General features: G+C 37.3%; 1 protein-coding gene across 9 annotated transcripts in view; it reads left to right on the top strand.

The window, feature by feature from the left end:
• The window catches only part of RUNX1T1 (RUNX1 partner transcriptional co-repressor 1), a 141,242-nt gene that overhangs the window by 13,596 nt on the left and 107,294 nt on the right, over positions 1-20,352 (top strand). For 4 of the 9 annotated variants that reach the window (XM_045006908.1, XM_045006909.1, XM_045006910.1 and 1 more), the window contains exon 2: positions 7,388-7,560. The exons of 4 other annotated variants lie outside the window; for them this stretch is intronic. In XM_045006908.1, the coding sequence (XP_044862843.1) occupies positions 7,473-7,560 (88 nt within the window). In that variant the 5' untranslated portion in view covers positions 7,388-7,472. Of the gene's footprint in view, positions 1-7,387; positions 7,561-9,844; positions 9,888-20,352 lie in introns of those variants that run through there. One more of the 9 variants, XM_045006916.1, reaches the window with a different exon arrangement.

A 20,352-nucleotide genomic window follows, 5' to 3' on the forward strand; every position in this document is an offset into this window, starting at 1 on the left:
TATTGAGTAAACTTGTCTGTGGCTTCTAGTAACTCCAAGGCTTACAGTGCTGTGTTGTTGAGAATCAAAGTGGTTAAGACTTTGCCACCATATTTTTCCTCCCCACTAGCTCAGTCATATCAGTAGGATAAAATAAAATAAAATTTCAAACCATGGGACATGTTTATACCAGTTTGAGTGGCTAAGATATTGTCATAAATTTCTCTTATTAAATGTTAAAATAATATTCTTGAACACTTCTGCTGGACAACTTCATGAAGAGAGGTGCCATAGACCAATCTGAGCATTGCCAGCAAGATAGAGGGCAACTGTAGCCAGAAAATGAGATAATTAGAATGCTTCAAAAGAGACGGAATGATACTATGGCAAAGGATATTTGGGAAAAGTGCTCCAACAGAGATTAAGGGAGAGCAGTTCCAGTGACATCCAGGTGGAGTTTGCTGCCAAAGAGATTAAGGCATACTGATGCCAGAAACCTGAGAGTGCTGCCAATAAGTTTATGGATAATGGCACCTGGGGGGCAGGGGGTGCTGTCAAAGAATAGTGGTGCCAGGATGTTAGGGTTTGTTTTTTTTAATGATGGCATTGTTAAAAGTATTTAAGAGGAATGTTGTAGAAAGGGGTTTAATTAGCAGAATCACAGACTCTTAGGAAACATTAAGCCAGGGCTGTTTCAAGACCATGCTATTCATTATTTGAAAAGACCATCAGCAAACCATTTAATGATGTTGGAAACTCATGCTGAACCCAGTGCCAAAGCAAAGTGAAGGTGAGCAAGGATAACATCCTACCAGTGACTACACACTGCTTTATTTTTTATTTTTATACATGCTCTATGTGCACAACGATGAGCAAACACCACTGGAAAGAAACAAAGGTTAAACAAAGAATATACTGGTGCCAAAGTTACAATGTTTATGTCTTTGGAGTTGTAACCTTCTTCTCCAGTCAAAATGTGTTCTTCCAGAAAACGTCTAAATGCTCTTGCTTTGCTTTGGAGGTAGTCTCCATTGTCTCCTTCCTCCCACCTCAGCCCTGTACTGTTATCAGTATCCTGCTGGATTCATTTTGAGACTAGATCCAAATTTGTCCCCAGATGAGAAACAAATTTGTAACATGAATTCTCATCTTTCTTAGGTTAGGTGGGGATAAGTCATTAGCTCAGGTCTTAATGGAAAATAAGTGATCCATCCCTACTGAATTGTTCATGCTGCACTGCATGTGGTGTTAAGGAATTAAATATGGGTGATAGAGAATGTATGTTCATATAGTAATGTGTGCTTATACATTTTGGGGGACTTCCATTGACTTCAGTGGGGCCAGGGTTCCAACCATTACATGAAAGTGCATTAAAAGTACTTTCGAGTAAGACATGCTCTAACGGATTGCAGAATTACAATCTTTGAGACTTAAGGGCTATGGATGTCCATGGGAGGTTTTGCTATTGAGTTCAAAGGATCAAGATCAGGCCTTAAAATTCCATCTGTCCTGGAGAGTGGATTCCATTGAATAACACAGAGATCCTGTTGAAAGTAAGGAAGAAAGACAAAGCAAGGCACTTCCATCATACAGGACAGGTGGAATTTTTTGTTCCAGGACTGTAAGAACATCTTGAAGGAAAAGAAGGAACATTTCTTCCCTGGTGCTTTAAACATTTCCTGGAGCCATGATCCTTAATTATATGATAAGTGTAGGTTACAGTATGTAAATATATTTTATACTTATGATAATCAAGTTTTGACTATTTTCATTGCAACTACACTATTAGTGTCCTTAGATCCTAAAGTGAGCTTTAGTGCTGAGTTGTCTGCGTTTGGAGAATTGATAAGGGTCTTGATATTTCAAAATGGACATGTCTGCCTGAAGCTAGCTGCTCTTGATAAAGCTTTTGTTAGCTATTTCTTCAGTTTTTAACAGTGAAGAGTAGCAGGAGTTTTCCCCCCCCCCCCCCCCCCCCGAGTGCTGCTTTACCGCGTTATATCTGAATTCATGTTATATCAGGTCGCGTTATATTGGGGTAGAGGTGTATATGACTGAAAATGTCAGAAGGTGTCATAATGTCATATACATAAAGGCCCATTACAGTATAGCACGGTTCTGAACCACCAGTACATTGCATTATATATTTTTTCTTTTATAAAGTGTTAGCTCTCATTGAAAGTGATGTGATTTGAATTATGAAAATCACATTAGTTATTTCTGCCATATGAATTCCATATGCAATCCCAGGGCCCTTATTCAGGAGAGCAGTCCCATTGTTTTCAATGGGACTGTTTATCTGAAAAAGGTCAGATTCAGGATTAAGCAGTTGATGAACCACGTTAGTCTCTGAATAATGCCTATAAAATACCACACTGAATTCTGGTAAGAAATGAACACCTTATACTAATAATTTTACGTAAAAATAATATATCTAGCAGAAAACTTGCACAATAAAATAATTTCACGTATTTATTAAGACACTCATTACAACTAATTTCTACCAAGAAAATCAAGTGCACCATTAAAGACACCTTCATCAAAAGGGAAAGAAGTGTCAGGATACTATAGAGGAACTGATTTTTTTTTTTAAAGAAGACTTAAGCTTTCTTCTTTTTTGTGTGTGATGAGATCAGCTGACAACAACAGCAGCAACCAAATCATGTTTGCAGCTGGGCAATTACAGTAAACCCTAAGATCTGTGACTGTCAACCAGGAACACAGATGCCTTCAAAGTTCTGTTTTTCTTCCATGTGGAAGTCATTGGCATGGAACAGATGCCTTCATTTTGGAGAAACCAGCCTCTGGATATAATTGGTTCTCTTTTCTCTTGTTCTCTAGGGACGGTCTCTCACAGATGAAATTAGATAAGGAAAAAAGACACAGACATACAGACAGACAGACACGCACACAAATTACACAAAACAAGAGCTTTCCTGATTCGCTCCATGTTTTATTACATGGAACTGTTTTACAGCTGGGAGGCTGTATTTTCCTATTTAAATATATCCTGCATCCTTTACTATATAAATTGTGCAAAATAAAATATATATCTGGTCAAAGTCTGAGAGGGACTGTTAATAATTTAAGCATAATTGTTCTGAAGTAAGTCAAGTATACCATGTTCAAATACACATCACTTTTGCTTTAGAAGTAGAATGCTGCACATTGTCGGGAAAAAAGGTTTTGACTAGCATTTCCTCCAAAACAAAATGTCAAAATAGGCAAGAATTATTTTTTAAGTGCCCCTTTTACCTGAAGAATACATAAAACCGATAGAGTAAAAAGTATTCTAATAAAAAAAAGCCAGTTACATAATAGCATAGAAAACAGCTTATTTTAAGCTTCACATAGGGGATATGAATATTACATGAAATGTCTTTGAAGAACTTGAGTGGAAATTTTTTGTGGGGCACCTCTAGGTTAAACCATGGTAGGATCCATGAGTCCTGTGACAGAATAGGTTAAGTGTCTGTCCTCCCCTTGATGTACATGCCTAACCTAGGCTAAGGCTAATGGGAGTTAGCACTAAGCCAAAGGTGATAGAACTCATTGACCTTTTTTAAAACTTGCAATCCGTTCTTATATTGGTCTTTAGTTTGCAGTCCAGTTTAGTGACCAATTATAATTACTATCTAGAAAAATGAAACGAACCTGCACCAGATGACAAACTATATATAGGATTGACATTCCATGATATAGCTTGCGGGTGCTAAACCTTTGTAACACTAGGTTGTACTGGCAACATGTTAGGAGCCTGAGGGGTAAACCTAATTTAAAATATGTTTACATATTTTTGATTAAAAAGTGCACAAAATTGTAGTATTTGCATCATCTTTGATAGTTGAACAGAAATTGCTTTTTGAGTTCACTAGCAATAAAAACCAACAGGTTGGCAACTTTACTCTCATCCAGCAGTTACAGGATAGGATATCATCCGAGTCTTGGGCCACATAATGGACACGATGTAAATTAACAACGTCAGTAGTGTATAGGCAGATCGTGCTAAATGCTGAGTATCTTTTAGCTCCCACTGACCCCACTGAGGTCATTAAGAGTTGGGGGTGCTCAGCACCTCACCATTATATCATGCTTTCCTATAGTTAGAATAAAGTCCATGTGCTTCAAGCGGAAATTTATGTTTTAATCTGATGACACAACAGCTTTTTTTTTGCAACCATTTACTTTTCATAAAGAGGGAAGGAGATTAATCAGAATAGGGAGTTCAGCTTTCATTTGAAAACCAAGTTGATTTTTAAAAAAAAGGTTTTATTGCTGCATTGCTGAACTACAAATTATGCTAAAGAAAAAATTTAACTAAATGGTGATATAATCCTCTAGAGAAGTGTGCTTAGGTGATGAAGAGATTTCTGGCAATAACTGAGAAATACAGTAATGGGTAACTGCATTTGATTTCTTTTGAGGTTGATTTTGATATGTGTAGTCTTTATATCCTATTAAATTTTTGAAAGATAAACTGATACAAGAATGATTTGCCAGGGCCAATGACTCTTCCTCTTAAAACTTTGGCTCAGCTTATATATTGAGGGGAGAAGGGAGTAAGATAAAAGAATTGTGAATATGAGGTTAACCGAATTCAAATAGAAGGCTCTCTCAAGTTATTGCATTCCTTAGAAAATAAATACATTTCGCATATGGTTAACATTGATCAAAAAAGTGTTCTGTATGCCAGTGATTACATTCCCATCTGTGATTAAGGTTTTCTGTCTGCATCTGGTTTTCACATTATATTTCTGTAACAAGAATCCTTTATATGGCAGAGTTCACTCTCTGTATTTTGTATTAGCTGCAGCTTGAACTACTGCACGGATCGCAGATTTACACATGTGGTTTTCATTACTTCATACCATTGAGAAAAAGTAATATTTGTTTGGGAATGTATGTTTTCCACAATTTCCATGGTAATACAACATGTTGAGCTTTTTTAATAACAGTCTTGTAGGGCTACAAATTGTTTGAGGCATTCTGCTTTGAGTGGAATTTAGCTTTCAGAGCACTTTGCATGTACATTCGAGTAACAAGAATTTATAAATCAGGAGGCAAAAAGTGACAACATATATAACCATACCATAGATTTATGAGAATACTATTATCACTTTGGAAAGTGTAGCACATACAAAGGGTGCACAAGGGGATGGAACAGAGAACTAGTAGGAAGATAAAACATATTTTAAAAAGATAGGATGAGAGGATATAATTTTTAAAAGGAAGATACTCAAAATACACTGTCTTGTGCAGGAAGAGTTTTTTAAAAAAACCTTTCCCGCCCCGCTTCATGAAAAGGAATTCACTATTCAATAGATTCAGATAAAATGTTATATGTTGCCTAAATGAACATAGTTGAACGTGTTTATTGTGGCAAGATTAGTAGATTAACAAAAGATGGATACATCTCGTTAAAAGATTAATTGTAATATTGTTAAATACAAAATATGAGATGAATGCTTCAAGTCTTCCATAAGTCCAAATTTAGGTAATGGATGCGGACACACCTTCCTAAACAGTTGTAGGGTACCTGTGTAATTACAAAAGTCTCTCTGTAAAGTGTGTTGCATACTCTATTTACTGAAATACCTAGACACTAGCACTATAACTATAACTTGGATTAAAGATAACACTTCAAGCTGTTATCCTGGAGTTCTGTTAGGCAATAATGTTATTCAGAGTAAGTTTTTATATGTTTCCCTTACTACAAGCCAGATTTTACTATCCTTATGCTGAGTAGAAACTTATTTCTGGAACAATCTCAGTGAAATCAATAGGACCTCTTGCTCAGTAAAATACTCCTCAGTATGAGCAAGAGCAGTGGGTCTCAAACTTTTTTACTGGTGACCCCTTTCACACGGCAAGTCTTTGAGTTTGATCCCCCTAATAAATTAAAAATACTTTTTAATATATTTAATGCCATTATAAATGCTGGAGGCATTTGGGGTTTGGGGTGGAGGTTGACAGCTCGTGACCCCCCACGTAATGACCTCACAACTCCCTGAGGAGTCCTAACCCCCAGTTTGAGAACCCCTTAGCAAGAGTGTCAGAATCAGGCCCTAAGTGTTCATTTAAAAACACCTTACAATAATATTGTATACATTCATGGAAATGTAAGGTATTTTATATCAAGGATCATTTGAAAAAAAGCATACAATTAATGTTAGAGGATAGATAAGAAAGGAACTTTTATTGCCTCTTAGATAAATATGGTAACAAGCGCAGAGTTTGGTAAATAGCAATAAACATATTTTTATAGAAGTAATTACTGCTTGCAAGCGGAATACCCTAGCCATACTTTAGTGGTCATTTTCAAAATGCCAGTGTCAAAATGCTACATCTAAAGCTTAACCATTGACAAAATTTGGGTCCAGTACTGCCGTCCTGACATTCATTGTAATTTTCATTGAAATCAATAGAAGTTTGGCTGGAGGACTGAGACCAAAATTGAGTGTAAACTCAAGAAAGTACTGTAAATAGTAAACTTTTTCATGTAAGGAATTAATATATATATAAGTGGTTATGGTTTCTGATGTAAATATGAATTGATAATTTGAAAATGGGCCCATGTACATGTTTTGTGCAATAAGATCCAGGCCAGAGGAAATGCTGGGCCAGATTTTCAATTACCTGCAAGTAGTTGTGCCCAGACCTGTTTGCATGCCTAATTTATGTCCTCAGATACCTGATCCGTAGATGCATATTGAAGCATGCATGTAATTGTGTGTGCCTAACTCTGAAAATCTTTCTGTCCTACCATAATTAGAAAGGCCTGTAAAACATAGCACTGTCTTGGAAAAGCTGACAATCTTAACTATAGCAATGCTAGATCTTCCTGTTGTAATATAGATGAATATTAACGATGAAGTATTTTAGTAGCCCAGTTTTGATGCGGTTGGGGTGGTTTTTCAGAGGTGGGAGGAGCATGACTTTTGATCTCTTATTATTTGGAATTTGTTTACTCATAAGAAGAGACAACAGTGTTGTGTGTACTGTAAAGATCATAACACATAGCACATTAGTTTAAGAGGTAATTCTGTAGTGTGTCTGTTGGACCAGGTAAAGTATATATTATTATTTTATGTGAAATATATTAGAAACACCTTTTTGAGAAATGAGTTAGGGATGAGATGCTGACATGTAGACTGCTATCATCCTTTGTTTGATTACTGTCTATAGCATGGACTGTTGTAAAGTATTAATTTATAAAACAGCTTTTCTACAAATAATTAATAAAATTTATTTATCTGAGAAAATGTGGGTAATGATTGCCTTAGAATGACAGCATTTATCTCTGTTCCTTTAAAAAAAAAAGTCCTGCTTTTATGCAAATAAAGGGGTGTGGTGCTTCAAACTGGCTGTGATATGTGCTTCTTTTTTTTTCATTTGTTATTGTCAATAGAAAAGATTGATCTCTGGGCTGGTGAACATAATATCTGTCCCAGTCAGAAAAGGAGAGAGGAAATTAGCAGAGCGATTGGTGGAGAATGATATCTGTCAAAAGAAACACTTGGAGAGCACTGAGTTTAGTGATAGGTGACTGCCGGAAAAAAGGGAACTTTGAATTTTGTCAAGGTAAGGAAAAGATAAATATTTGATTTTTATAATTTACATACCTATTTTTAATTACCTTGCCTTGTAAACTGTAATTAAAAAAAGAAATTTCCCCTCGCAGCCCCATATCAGCCTCCAAAAAGCCTTCATCAAATTTCATGTTTCATATTCGTGACTTTGTTTTAATATTATTGGAGAAGAATTCAGGACAAATGGAAAAATAAGTCAGCATTGCACTTTTCTAATGCCCTGTCCATTCTAGAAATTCAGCCATATCTGGAAAACAATTAAACAATATGGGTATCCCCTAATCTGGTTACAAACATGGCTTTAGCCAGGTTATGAAGCATGGTTAAGGTCCCATCAGCATTACAAATTGGAACAATGTTTGAAAACAGGGCATGTGGCAACTGTAACCAGGTTTGCGGACATGGATGTATTTATGGTGTAGACAGGATATTAGGCAAATACATCACAGAGGGAATCCATGATAGATTTGAATAACAAGGTATTAAGTCTGGATATTTTTCTGTTTCTGTCATGGAGTACTCCTTGGTATACTTAAAAAATCTGATATGTGTAAAACAAAACTTGGAGTTTAAGTGTGAAAGCTATACCACAATTCCAGTAAGTAAGAAATGGTGTTTCTGAAACAGCTGTCTAGAGAGCAGAATAACTAAATATTTATTAAATGGATTTTAAATAATTCTGGGTAAACAGGTAAGCTTTTCAGAATGGGAGCCTTTCTTTGTTCAAGCAGATGGTGTAAGAGTATAGTATACAACAAGCAAAGGCCCAAATCCTGTAGTCCATAGGGTCAACTCTCATTGGTTTCAAGTCTTAGACACTTTAGTTTTAAATGCAGCTAAATCCTATTATGTCACTTTGCATCTCAGCTCTCTACTACCCCATTACCACAGCTGTAATCCTTTGTGAAATTCATCCCTGTTCAGAGGGCCAACAGAAGGCCTTCATCACCACTTTAGACCCCTAGAGAGTGTGGGGAGTTGGTGTGGGCTTTGTGCACTGGGGTAAATGCCCCCTTTAAAATAATTTAAAAAACAGAATTGGGATTCTAAATAAAATTCTAATTCCTAGGTCAGTCCTAAGCAAGCAAGCTGCTTCTCTGTGCTTCTGATTCCCATAGCTGGCTTTGGAGGAAGAATTAATTCCCCTCTACCAGGGTTTCTCCTCCCATTATATGTTTTTATTGCTAAATTAGTAGTGAAAAGGTTTTCCCCGCTATTTGCTCTCTTATCTTTCTGTTATGGACTGTTTTTCATAGTGGAACAGTACTTTGCATATATCTTCCTCCAATATTGTTTTTATAGAGGATTTTTAAAAACAAATTATATGTAAAATTAAGGCGTTTCATGCCTGAAGTATACCACAGTAGCAGTCTAATGGATAGTTTATTGTGGTTTATTGCTAATACAGCACATGTAGGAGAAATGGAAATGTACTGCAAGGCAGAATGCATGTCTTCTAATGTTGTTCATTCCAGTTGTTGCTGCATGGTGGTGTGGCTGAAATTTACTTCATCCTCATAAAGCCTGAATGATCTTGCTTTATGCCAATGAAGTGGTCTGATTGGATGAGGAGGATGGGTCAAGTCTAGCCATGGGGCAAGTCAAGCCGCCGGTACAACTCCTAGTGTGTATGCATTGATGTCAATATAAAGTCATTTTGTACCAGTGTAGCTTGTTCCCCTTTCCATACAGTAATAGCTAATCTGGTAAACAGTACCTCTATATACAACTGGATATAACTGCATCTACTCTAGGGGTGTTGTACCGCTTTAACTATCCAACTTTCTAATATAGACAAGGTCTTAATATGTGAATACTAAAGTCTTTCATGGATAAGCTGCTCTATAGCTACTTAGATAAGAGACACATTGATTGGTGGTTGTTAGCATTGTTAGATCTCTGTAAGAGCTGGGATGCTCATCAACTGCTGAAAGTCAGGCCACTTAGCAAGGTGCCTAAATACACATGTATGTGCCGAACTGTAAGCACCTTAATTTGAAAATTTTGGCCAGTGGCCTTAAACTTCCAGTAAGTTTTGGGTTGCTGAACAAGTTAAGAAGTTGGCTGAGAATGGAATAATATGTCGTCTGAAATCGAATAATGACCGTATATCATCTTGATATAGATAACTTTGTCCCATAAATGCAATGTATCTAGCCACCTTCATCCCAGTTTCACAAATGTATTTAATCCCCATTAAGGTTGGAAGACATTGCCTTTTCAGATGGATGTTGAAGGGTATAGACTTCGTCTGGTTGCTCATGAAAAATACAGATGGGTCAGGGACCAATCCCTGCTGGTCTGTCTGCAATAACCTTGGTAATAATGTCAACATTATAAAGCAAAATATTTCAGTTATTGATTGGTACCAATATCTAATAAAGACAAACTAAAAAGACGGTGGAGTCAAGTTAACCTCCTAAATGGCTTCCATTCCTTTTATATTCTTCTTATTACACTAAACTCCTTTCATTTGTGATAAGCATGCATCCTCACCCTTGGTTTTGCTACTTCACTATCTTTTATTTATGTATTTATTTGTTTTGCCCTTTAAAGTAGTAGTTGCTTGCCTGCATAAATCTCTCTAAGGCTACAATTTAAATAAAAAGCCTTTAGCATATAACAGATGTATAAGAGTACCTTGGGATGAATGTATTATAGATAGAGAACCATCATCACACCCCTTACAATCAGATTTTCATCTGTTCATGTGGTGCACACCTGTGGCTTGTTGGCATTATTCTTGATTGCAGTGTAGGAGATCTTAATGAAAAACAAAGATGGATGACAAGAGCACACATTGGTTATTTCACTCATCATAAGAAAGTCAGATTGCTAATGGGTCATTTTTGTGTGTGTGTGTTTACAGAAAATCACTGCTCATGACTTCCAAAAATACATTTTTTTCTATAGGTAAAGTTGATAGAACAGTTGTAAGTGGTGACCATTCTGTTCAGTTTAGATTCTGAGCCAATAGGAAAGTACTGGGCAGGAATCCAGCTTTTGAAGTACAAAGAAAATAGCCTATAATCTATATAAAACATTGGAGGGAGGAGGGGAAAAGAGGAAACTCAAAGAGAAGAATTTAATTTTGAGGGCAACAATGGTCAAAAGTAGAAAGTGTAGTGAATGTGGGTATGTAAAAAATATATAGCATAAGTTCAGCATATATGTCTGAGTGCATTTACTGTATATGAGAGTGTGTGTAATATAAATATGGCTTTTCATAGAAATTCTGATTTGAAAGAAATATATTTTCAGTAATCTCAAAGGTGCAGACTGTTTGCTTTCACAAATTTATATCTTTATTAATAATTGAAACAGTGATTTCAAGTTATTTTTTCCAAAAGATTTTCTGAGTTTGCAGAGGGGTTTTGTTTTGTTTTTCTTTCTCTCCTGGTAATATACTAGGGCTCTGATAACATTAATGGGCTTGCCCCACATGGAGCTTTGAGTGTATTGTACCACTGCTCACTGATCCCAGGTCAGTGTGATGCGTGAAATCAATTTATTTGAATCTCTTTGCCTCTATAGGAATTTGGCAGCATGCCAGTTGTTTTCATTTAATGTTCTTTGTGTTCAACACAGACAAGCAGGCATGTTTTTGTATTCCTCTCTTTTGGTCTCTGTCTTTCAGCCAATATTCTAGTCTATGGATTTTCAAAAGAAGCAGGAATATGTTATGCATCTTTTAAAATCATTTTGTGTAAACATTATTTTAAAATCATAGAAATGAGTTCAGTCACAAAGCAATCTCTGTGTTTACTACAGCAAGCAATTTAGAAATTATTAGCTAATAAGTCCAGATTTTAAATTCTTTGGGGAGGAAAGAGTGAAAATATGAAGCCATTTTTCTAGTTTACAGCTCTATATGATATATCACATGTTCTCAAACTAAAACATCCCCAGTAATGATGATTAAATTACAATAACTTCATTTTTAAAATATTAAACAATGGTTGGGCAAATCATAAAACACTCACTTTTCAAAAGTAATTTTATTTAGGATGATGAGCCCAATAAAAGCATATACCTATAGGGTTCCTTCCCTCCCCCTTTGGGCACATAATTTAGCATATCATCCACCTACTGCTGTTGTTACAATTATGTATAAAAGGAATGGGGATATCAATCAGAATGTAACCATTTCTTTCCCCCTTTTTTTAAAGGAGGTAGCAAGGCTGGTGGGACTTTACAAGTAATTTAGTCTTCCTTAATTAGAAAAAAATAAGACAGCAGCACACATTACCAGAGAGGACTTGTTTTAGAGCTTAGCATTGCAGGGTGGGGGCAAGAAAGAGAGAGAGTAGAAGATTCTGTTGATGCTCCAGGCAGTTCTTGCGGAAGTTGATATGCAGAACCTTGGAGCCACAGCACCGGGGTCAGACTCGTACACATCAGCCCTGCTTCCTTGTTTAATTACCTGAAGAGCAAAACATCCAGGCTGAGAGTGTGTGAAAATCCAGTATCTCGAACAGCAGTTTGTTGCTCTGACATCCTGCAAGGCCAGCCCTGTCTGTCCACAAACGTCAGGGCTGGTTCCTGACAGCAGGCTATCTCTGCCAGGCCTGGGTTCCTTTCATTCAGGAGGCATTGTGTGGAAGAGGGTTTGGTCAGGAATTTGAGGTTCCTGCCGGTGCTGTTCTCCCAGCCTGGACAACACTCTGACAGATAGGCCTGATTTTTTTAAAAAAAGATTAAAAAAAAATTGGCTCTTTTCAGTCTTTCCCTTAAAATTCTGGCATTGGTGTAATGCTGACTACAACAATAACAACAAAATGTTAACTCGTTCATTTCTGGGTTTTCAGTATTTTCCTTCTTGTCAAGATTTTTTTTTCTTTTTTTAAGTTCTTTTAAAAAAATATGTTTTTGAACTGAAATCCTTGGAAGAGCAGCACAATAATTTGAATGGGGTTTGTGCCATAAAATAAACAAACAAAACATTGAGAATGTTAAAAATCTTTGTACTAGCCATCTTACTAATTCAATAAGAATATTTAGCACATTGAACTTTTCATCTCCAAAGTACTTTGCTGCATTCATTTTATTCCATGTGAGAAATAAAATAAAGAAGGATATTTAATGGTGCATGTCAGAGCAATGGCGAGAGGCTGTCAGCACTTACATTCTTAAAATTCATGATTTTTCTAGGAGTTCTAACTTAGTGTTCCATTTACAATACAGTACAATAACTTTGGACTAGTTCCTACTATCCTTATCCTTATTTAGTAGTAGCTTTACTCTGAGTTGTTCCATTGATTTCTGTATAGCTACCCTTGGAGTAAGTCCTGATCCTGCAAATATCTGGGTACATGCTTAAACTTAAGCGTTTGCCAGATCAGGGCCTAAGGCCCTATTCAATATGAATAAGGCTGTCAGGGTCTAGCCCTTTAATAGGACTATTTGCATGAGTAAGGCAGAGCAATACATATAGCATACCCACTTGTAGTCGAGTGGGCTTAAAATGTAAATATAAATAGATATATAAACTACTGTTTAAGACAGAAGTAGAAAGAAATACAGAGGGCATGAATCTACTCTGATTTACTCTGGTTTAACTCGAGTGATTTCCATGGATTTATATGAGTGTGAGCAGAACCAAGTCCAAAGAAATCTTTGTGGTTTCAGTTGTCTTTTCTCCATTCCCGTAACTTCACCATTACTTCATTTTATTACATTTTTATTGGTCTACTCTTTGCACACCTTCCATCAGTGGGAGCTTTCCTGCATAGGGACTGCAGGAGTCGACTCTTTCGTGGGCTAGTGACATTTGGATATTTTGGTGAGTGGGGTGGAAATTGCCTGTGCAGTAATTTGTTTTTTCCAAGTATTTTTCATTAGGACTTCTTCATGCAAATGTAAAGGCATACTGTGCTCTTGATGCACATGCATAAACTCCCATTAGCATGAAGAGGATTTCCGTGATTCATTGAGAGGAGAACGTAGCCTTCAGTGCGCATCCACAGCTGCAAGTAAACGATAGTGTAATAGGACCAAAAGAGTCATTATGATCTATTGTGTCACTAATCCTCCATCTAAGAAGGATTTGCAGGAGAGACTGTAACAAAAGAGCTGTTACAGTATATCAGATCGATAATCATGTTCTAAAAAGCTCTTAAATATGTACATAATCCCTCACTTTGAGAATCAAGTCCATAATTCTTATTTACACTAAGGTCCACTTACATTGCTATGGCAGTGTAATGGGCTTTAAAGTTGATGTGAGTTACACTTAGGCCTGAGCTACACTAGCAGGGGGGTTCGAACTAAGATATGCAACTTCACAAAGCTGAAGTCGAAGTATCTTAGTTCAACTTACTTGGCCATCCTCACGGTGGCAAGTCGACTGCCGTGGCACCCCCGTTGACTCCACTTACTCTTCCTGCTGAGGTCGAGTACGGGCATCGATTAGCAGATCGATTTATCGCGTCCAGACGAGACGCGATAAATCAATCCCCATTACATCAAACACTACCCGCCGATCCGGCGGGTAGTATAGATGTACCCTTACAGCCAGCTGAAGGCCTCTTTACACTGTCAGGGTGTTGTAAAGGAGCTTAAGTGTAAATAAGAATTGGGTTGTATGCATCTACATGATTAAAAATTGAGCTGTTGTACTCTATGGTAACTATGATGTTCCTGTGGTGTATGTGAAAGTATGTGCGTTTATATGGATATGCAAATTTTATTTCTATCTATTTATAAAACCTAAACAAACACCTTTCTAGTTTAAAGTTCACGGTACAATAGCACAATGATCTGCTCATCCCGTTACAACAAATAAATGCACACCAGCATATAAAATAATACAATAAAATTCCTGCATCAAAGACATAATGAAAATAATTATAACCCCTTCTCCACTACACCTGAAAGACTGGGGAGGAAAAAGTAGGCCTTTGTCACTGCCATATTCAAGACCATCTCAGAGAGAATGTCCTTAAAACAACTTTCTATATTTTAAATCCAGGGACTCCTGCTTGAGTGCCTCTGCTGATCGTAGCTGTTGCAGTATTAGATAGAGAAAGGTAGATAGCAAGTCCCAAACGATTTAGGGCTTTATATGTTAAAACAAGCATCTTGAATTGTACTCGGACACTTACTGACAGTCAGTTCAGATGACCTCAGGGTATTAATTTGTGTAAATTACTCTCTGTATGAGACTCCACTTAATCACCTCTAGGTTTAGATCTTGCTTCTGTTTCTCAATGGCCACAATATAGCCCCATGTAGAGCACATCACAGTCATCTGATTTGATCTAGATGTAATATTTAAGCCACTGTCTTTTCTACCCCTATATCAAAGAAACAAAAATTAAGGAAGTTGACACAAAAGACTAAGCTAGGAGTCATCTTAGGCTGCAAAATACGCAGAAACCAAAGTCCTACATCAACCCATTTTCATCCCCATGAGAGAGCGTGTTGCACTGTCCCATCAGATATCACTAATAGTACTATACATAAGGGGCCAAAATCTGTGCTAACTGTCTCCATTGTGCATGTCTGTAGAAGTTAAGTTGGCATGTTAACTCCATGTTAGATGTTGTAGTACTTCTAGTGTTTAATACAAATTTACCTTTGCTGATAGCACATATAACATTAGAACCTGAAACTGCTGCCGCCTTCCAATCCTAGAAGTGCTTGTCAAAGAGAGGAAAAGGATGGGATCCACAAAAGTATTTAGGCACCTAAACCCCAGACTTGGGCACCTAAGTCCCTGTTTTAGGCACCTACATTCCAGTTTTGGCTCCACTGGGATCACAAACTCTGCCTTAACCCTGTAGGTCCCTAAACTCACTGGAGCCTAAATTTTTCAGAGTAAAAGTTCCCTAGGTGCCTATGTATCTGCGTCTGGGCATGTGCCTGCTGCCCCTTCTAAGCGTCTAGACTCCTATCTGCCATCTAAGTCCTGGAGTGACTCACAAACCATGGGACCTAATTTGCCACCTCACTTGCGTGCATGGCCCAATCCAGCAGGTGTGCTCAGAGGGCATCTACCAGAATGGGTCCCATTCAAAATCCAGCCAGAGGTGGAGCCACTCACCTTATAACTTTTAGTCCAGGAGTTAGAACACTTGCCTGGGATGTGGGAGACCCAGGTTTGATTCCTCTGCCAGAGGTGGAGAAAGGATTTGAACAGGGTCTCCTACCTCTGAGGAGTGTTCTCTAACCACTGAGCTGTGGGATATTCTGACATGTTGAAGCTGTTCCACTGTGGATAAATAATGAAAGATTGATTGGTCCAAGGAGATTGGACTTGGGTCCCCCACCTCCCAGGGAGCCCTACTCACTGGATTACAGAATTATTTCCATTCTCTCTCTCTCTCTCTCCCCCTCTCCCCCACTGCTTCACATACTTAAATAGTCTTTGGACCAGAGAAAGGGAAGATAGAAAATAGAAGTGAAGATACAAGAAAAATAAAAGGAAACTTGTCCCACTAAAAACATGCTTTCCTATGAGTCACTGACAATAAGCATTGCCCAGATCAGAGCTCTCCAAATTGTGGTCCATGCATCATTGGTGGTCTGGTTGGTCACAGTTACTGGTTACCCTCCTTGCTTCCAGCTGCTAAACTGCATTTAGAAGAAGCTAAAAATACATCACTTTGCTTATATTCCTTTTGCATGTAAAAAATTATGGTAGTTACCAGCGGAACACTGATTATAAATGGGAAAGGTCGATCATGACAACTCATCTGCTAAGACTTGGTCCGCCATATGAAAAAGTTTGTGAGCCCCTTCTCTAGATGATCCAGTTGATATGACACACAGAGAAAAGGCAATGCTCGGTGAACACTGACACACTCTACGAAACCTTTTCTAGGCACTACCATAAATCTATTATGTAACATGACATCTACTATGACTGGTCTAAGACCTGCCACAATCTATGCACAATGGAATAGTTTTGAGGCCATGGAATAACTTTGAATTTCTTTAGATTGATCAATTTGTTACAATCTTAACACTATTCTAATGTATCTTTTGTATACAGTCATATAACACTTGGGTTCTGCAGTGAAAATAGGCAGTGTGTGTGTGTGTGTGCTTATGTTGTGCCTGGGGGGGTATATGGTGGTTTGCAAATTCTTGCTGAAATTGATCTGTAACACAATAGAAGAGACAAGGTGGGTGAGCTAATACCTTATTGGACCAACTTCTGTTGGTGAGAGAGACAAGCTTTTGAGCTTACAGGGAGCTGAAGAAGAGCTTTGTGTGATTCGAAAGCTTGTCTCTCACCAAGTTGGCCCAATAAAAGATATTACCTCACCCACCTTGTCTCTCTATTATCCTGGGACCAACACAGCTACAACTACATTGTAACGCAATAGTTTTGTACTAAGGCCGTCAGACAAGAGCTTGCACGTGTTTGTTAATGTAGCAAATTAGTGCAAATTGATCAATATATCTACAAAGGAGGGGTGAGAAAGGTGGTGGTGGAGATTTTCATAAAACATTGTTTTTTCTTGGAAGTGGCAATATGATCATAAATAATTTTGAGAGTTTCGTATTGCTGTGTATTTGCTCCACCTGGTGGATTTTCTTGAAAGTGTTTTGATCCTTGTTAATGATAAGGAGACAGTCTTCAATTAAATGTAAAACATATTACACAGAGTAAGAAAACTTTTTAATGCGTATTAATAACAACACTGTAAAAGGCAGATCTGGGAAAGAAAACATTAGAATGAGATATTTATCTTGACCATGCTTAGTCATTACATTAATCTCTATGAAAGCATAGCATTTCGACCCAATTAATGATAACAGTTTACTCTCAGAGTCATCTACAGATTAGCAATTAAAAAAATCCAAATGTCTGGCTTTTGAGGTTTTGCAGGATATCTGAAAGTTGTTTTTTTTTCCTGCAAAGAGACAATAATTAATGAGCCCTTGGGATAAGAAGTAGCAGAGTTATCGAAAGGGATGGTTACTGCACTGAAGTGTTATTGCTGTACATTGGCATAAAATCTGTCTTTCATTAACCTAGCTTACAAACATTGTTTTCTTTGGAATTCTTAGGGACTCCGTTATGCTTTGATCATCTCATTGTTCTCTTTAGGTTATTTTTTTCCTTTAGAGTGTAATAGCTCCCTAACAGAAGGTGAAGTTTAGAAAACAGTGTCTCCATATGCAAGGGATTTGGAGACCTTTTTATTGTCTTTAAAAATGTCATTCATAGTCCTCATTAGCATTTACTGTTGCAATCAAACAAGCAGAAAATGTGAAATTGGTATGTCATGAATAGCTCCACAGAGCTCTAGAGCCCTGAAATTTTGCCTGCAGTGTGATGTGGGGCAGGCATTGAGAGAAAGCTGTCCAGATGGCTGCCAGTGCAGAGCAGAGCTGCAGGTTTTTGTCTCTGGTGCTGAGAGGAGGGAAAGTTCATTGGAGCATATGCTATCACCCTTGCGTTTTAACAAAACTAACTCACCATCAGTCAAAATGGGGAGGTGGTGACTTTGAAACAAAAGTTTTTAATATAATGTTACAGTCCTTGTCAAATGAATAAAATATGTTTAGTTAGTGTCACAAATACTGAGCTATGTTACAAAGAAAAAAGTAAGAATTGAATTTCTAGCCAGTGGTTAGATACATTCTTTTCATATACAAATATTCTCTCACATTTTCTTTATCATGAAAACCTTATACATTTAAAAGACATTGATTAGAAGTCAAAATGAGGGTTAATACACTGCAGGAGGAGGAGTTGCATCACCAAAGTCGAACCATTTTGAGCTTCAAATCAGAAAGCAGCGAATAGCTTGAAAGCTTATATTGAGGTCCCAAAATATGATTCCAATGCAGAAGCACTAGATATTATCTTGCACACTGCATTGGTTAGGTAGAAGGAATATGTTCTTTTTCTTTATATATGAAGTACAATCTTGGTATTTTGTTGCATCCTTTCAGAAATAACAGAATATTCAATCTTGTAAAGAGCCAAAAGAGAAATATATGTATAAACTGTGCAGTATTTTTTTCTTAACATGCATGATGACAATTAAAAAATTAGTCTTAATATGATGTGTTACATATTTCACAGCAAATGTTTTGTTTCATAAAATGTTCATGTGAGGTTTTGTAATGGCCACAATTCTGCAAAAACGTACATATGCACGTGACTGTTCTCTTGAGTACTCTCGTTAAAGTTAATGGGCTACAACTGTGAGTAAAGTCACGTAAATTCATAAGTATTTGGAGAATCGGGGCCTATGTTTGGCAATGAAACTTAAGTCTGTTATCTTTTTCTGTAGTATTGCTCTTCTAGATTTGATTTGTATATACTTTCACTGTTTTAAAACTTAACATCAGATTCAGCTTGAAAGCCAATGGGAGTTGTGCTCACTTACAACATTGCTGAATTTGGTTCTTACTCTATAACCAGTGCCTATTTTGATTGCAGAACCATAAAACAATAGAGATGGAAAAGACATAGATTGTCTAGTCCAGTGGTTTTCAAGATTTCCAAAGGGATCTGCACCTCGATACGAAATTTTTTAGGGGTCTGCAAACGATAAAAGGTTGAAAACCACTGGTCAAGTCTATCCCACAGCAAAGGTTGCTCTTCCCTATCAGATTATCTGAAATGCTATTAATAGGTCTACTTTCTCATTAGATCACTGAAATTATGAAGCTTCCAATTTCCTTGGGTCTAAAACACCTTACTGTTAAGATTCTTCGTGCATGCATACACGGACACACACGTGCGCGCACACACACACACTTAAATGTTCCTTTAATTAGTTTTATCACATTATTCCTACTCCCTTTTTGACAACCTAAACATCTTCTCTCTCAGCTTGATTTGTGCATCCTTGAAGTGTTTGTGTGGTTATCAAATCCCCCTTTGGATGTCATTTCACCAAGTTATATATATTTTAAAGATCCCACTGAACTATTTTAAGAAACTCACAAAGCTTTGCCAGTCAGGAAATGTTTAGGGAAATGTCTTGGCGTTATCTGGTAAGTGGTTTGTAACACTTGTATTCAGAGCTGCTGTTGCAGATAATCACATGCCATACTGCAATATTTTAATGATGCTTGCAAGAAAAGAAGTAACTTTTTTTTCAAGGGCTTAGGTGTAGAGGAAGGTGACTTTCTTATCAAGATTAAATTTTGGGAGCTGGGGTTGATCCTTTTGGGCCTCAGTGTGTTTTTGGAATACTTAGAATGATGGAAGATACAGATTTCTGTTACACAAAAAACTCACCATGAGTTTAATACAACATAGTACAGGGTTTGTGGTTGTATGAAGTATTAGAGAACATTCAGTTGCAGCAAGAAATTAACGTGTTTCTTTATATCAAGATGTGTTTATTCAGTTGGCTGTCAAACTTATGTACAGTAAAGTTGGGAAAGCATATAGAAAGAGTCTCCCCCAGCCTCACAGCTCACACATTAGGTGGGTTTGTCCTGTCAGTGGGTTGCCTTAAGAAAACACTAATAGCTTCCAGCTGGGTGGAAAATCAAAACCTTCAAGGGGGGTCTGACAAAACTAGCAGATTTGAATTTTAAAGCTCAGGCTAATGCCTCCATTTTTATTTATCACTCATCCATAAAAGATTATTTTCCAATATGTCAGCCTCATTTGGTGGCCAGTGGTCTGAAAGTGAAAGTGGAACAAGCAAGTGGAGAAATCTGGACATTAGTGAGTCCGCCCTTTCAAGCTGGTGTGCCACTTTGTGGAATGGCCTTCCCTGAGATTGGGGGGGTCCTAATGACCATTCATCAATGCTCGTTGACTGATCATTGAGTGCCTTCTTATTCAGTTTATCAAGTCTTG

This window comes from Mauremys mutica, chromosome 2 (assembly GCF_020497125.1).
Source record: "Mauremys mutica isolate MM-2020 ecotype Southern chromosome 2, ASM2049712v1, whole genome shotgun sequence".
Classification (NCBI taxonomy): domain Eukaryota; kingdom Metazoa; phylum Chordata; order Testudines; family Geoemydidae; genus Mauremys; species Mauremys mutica.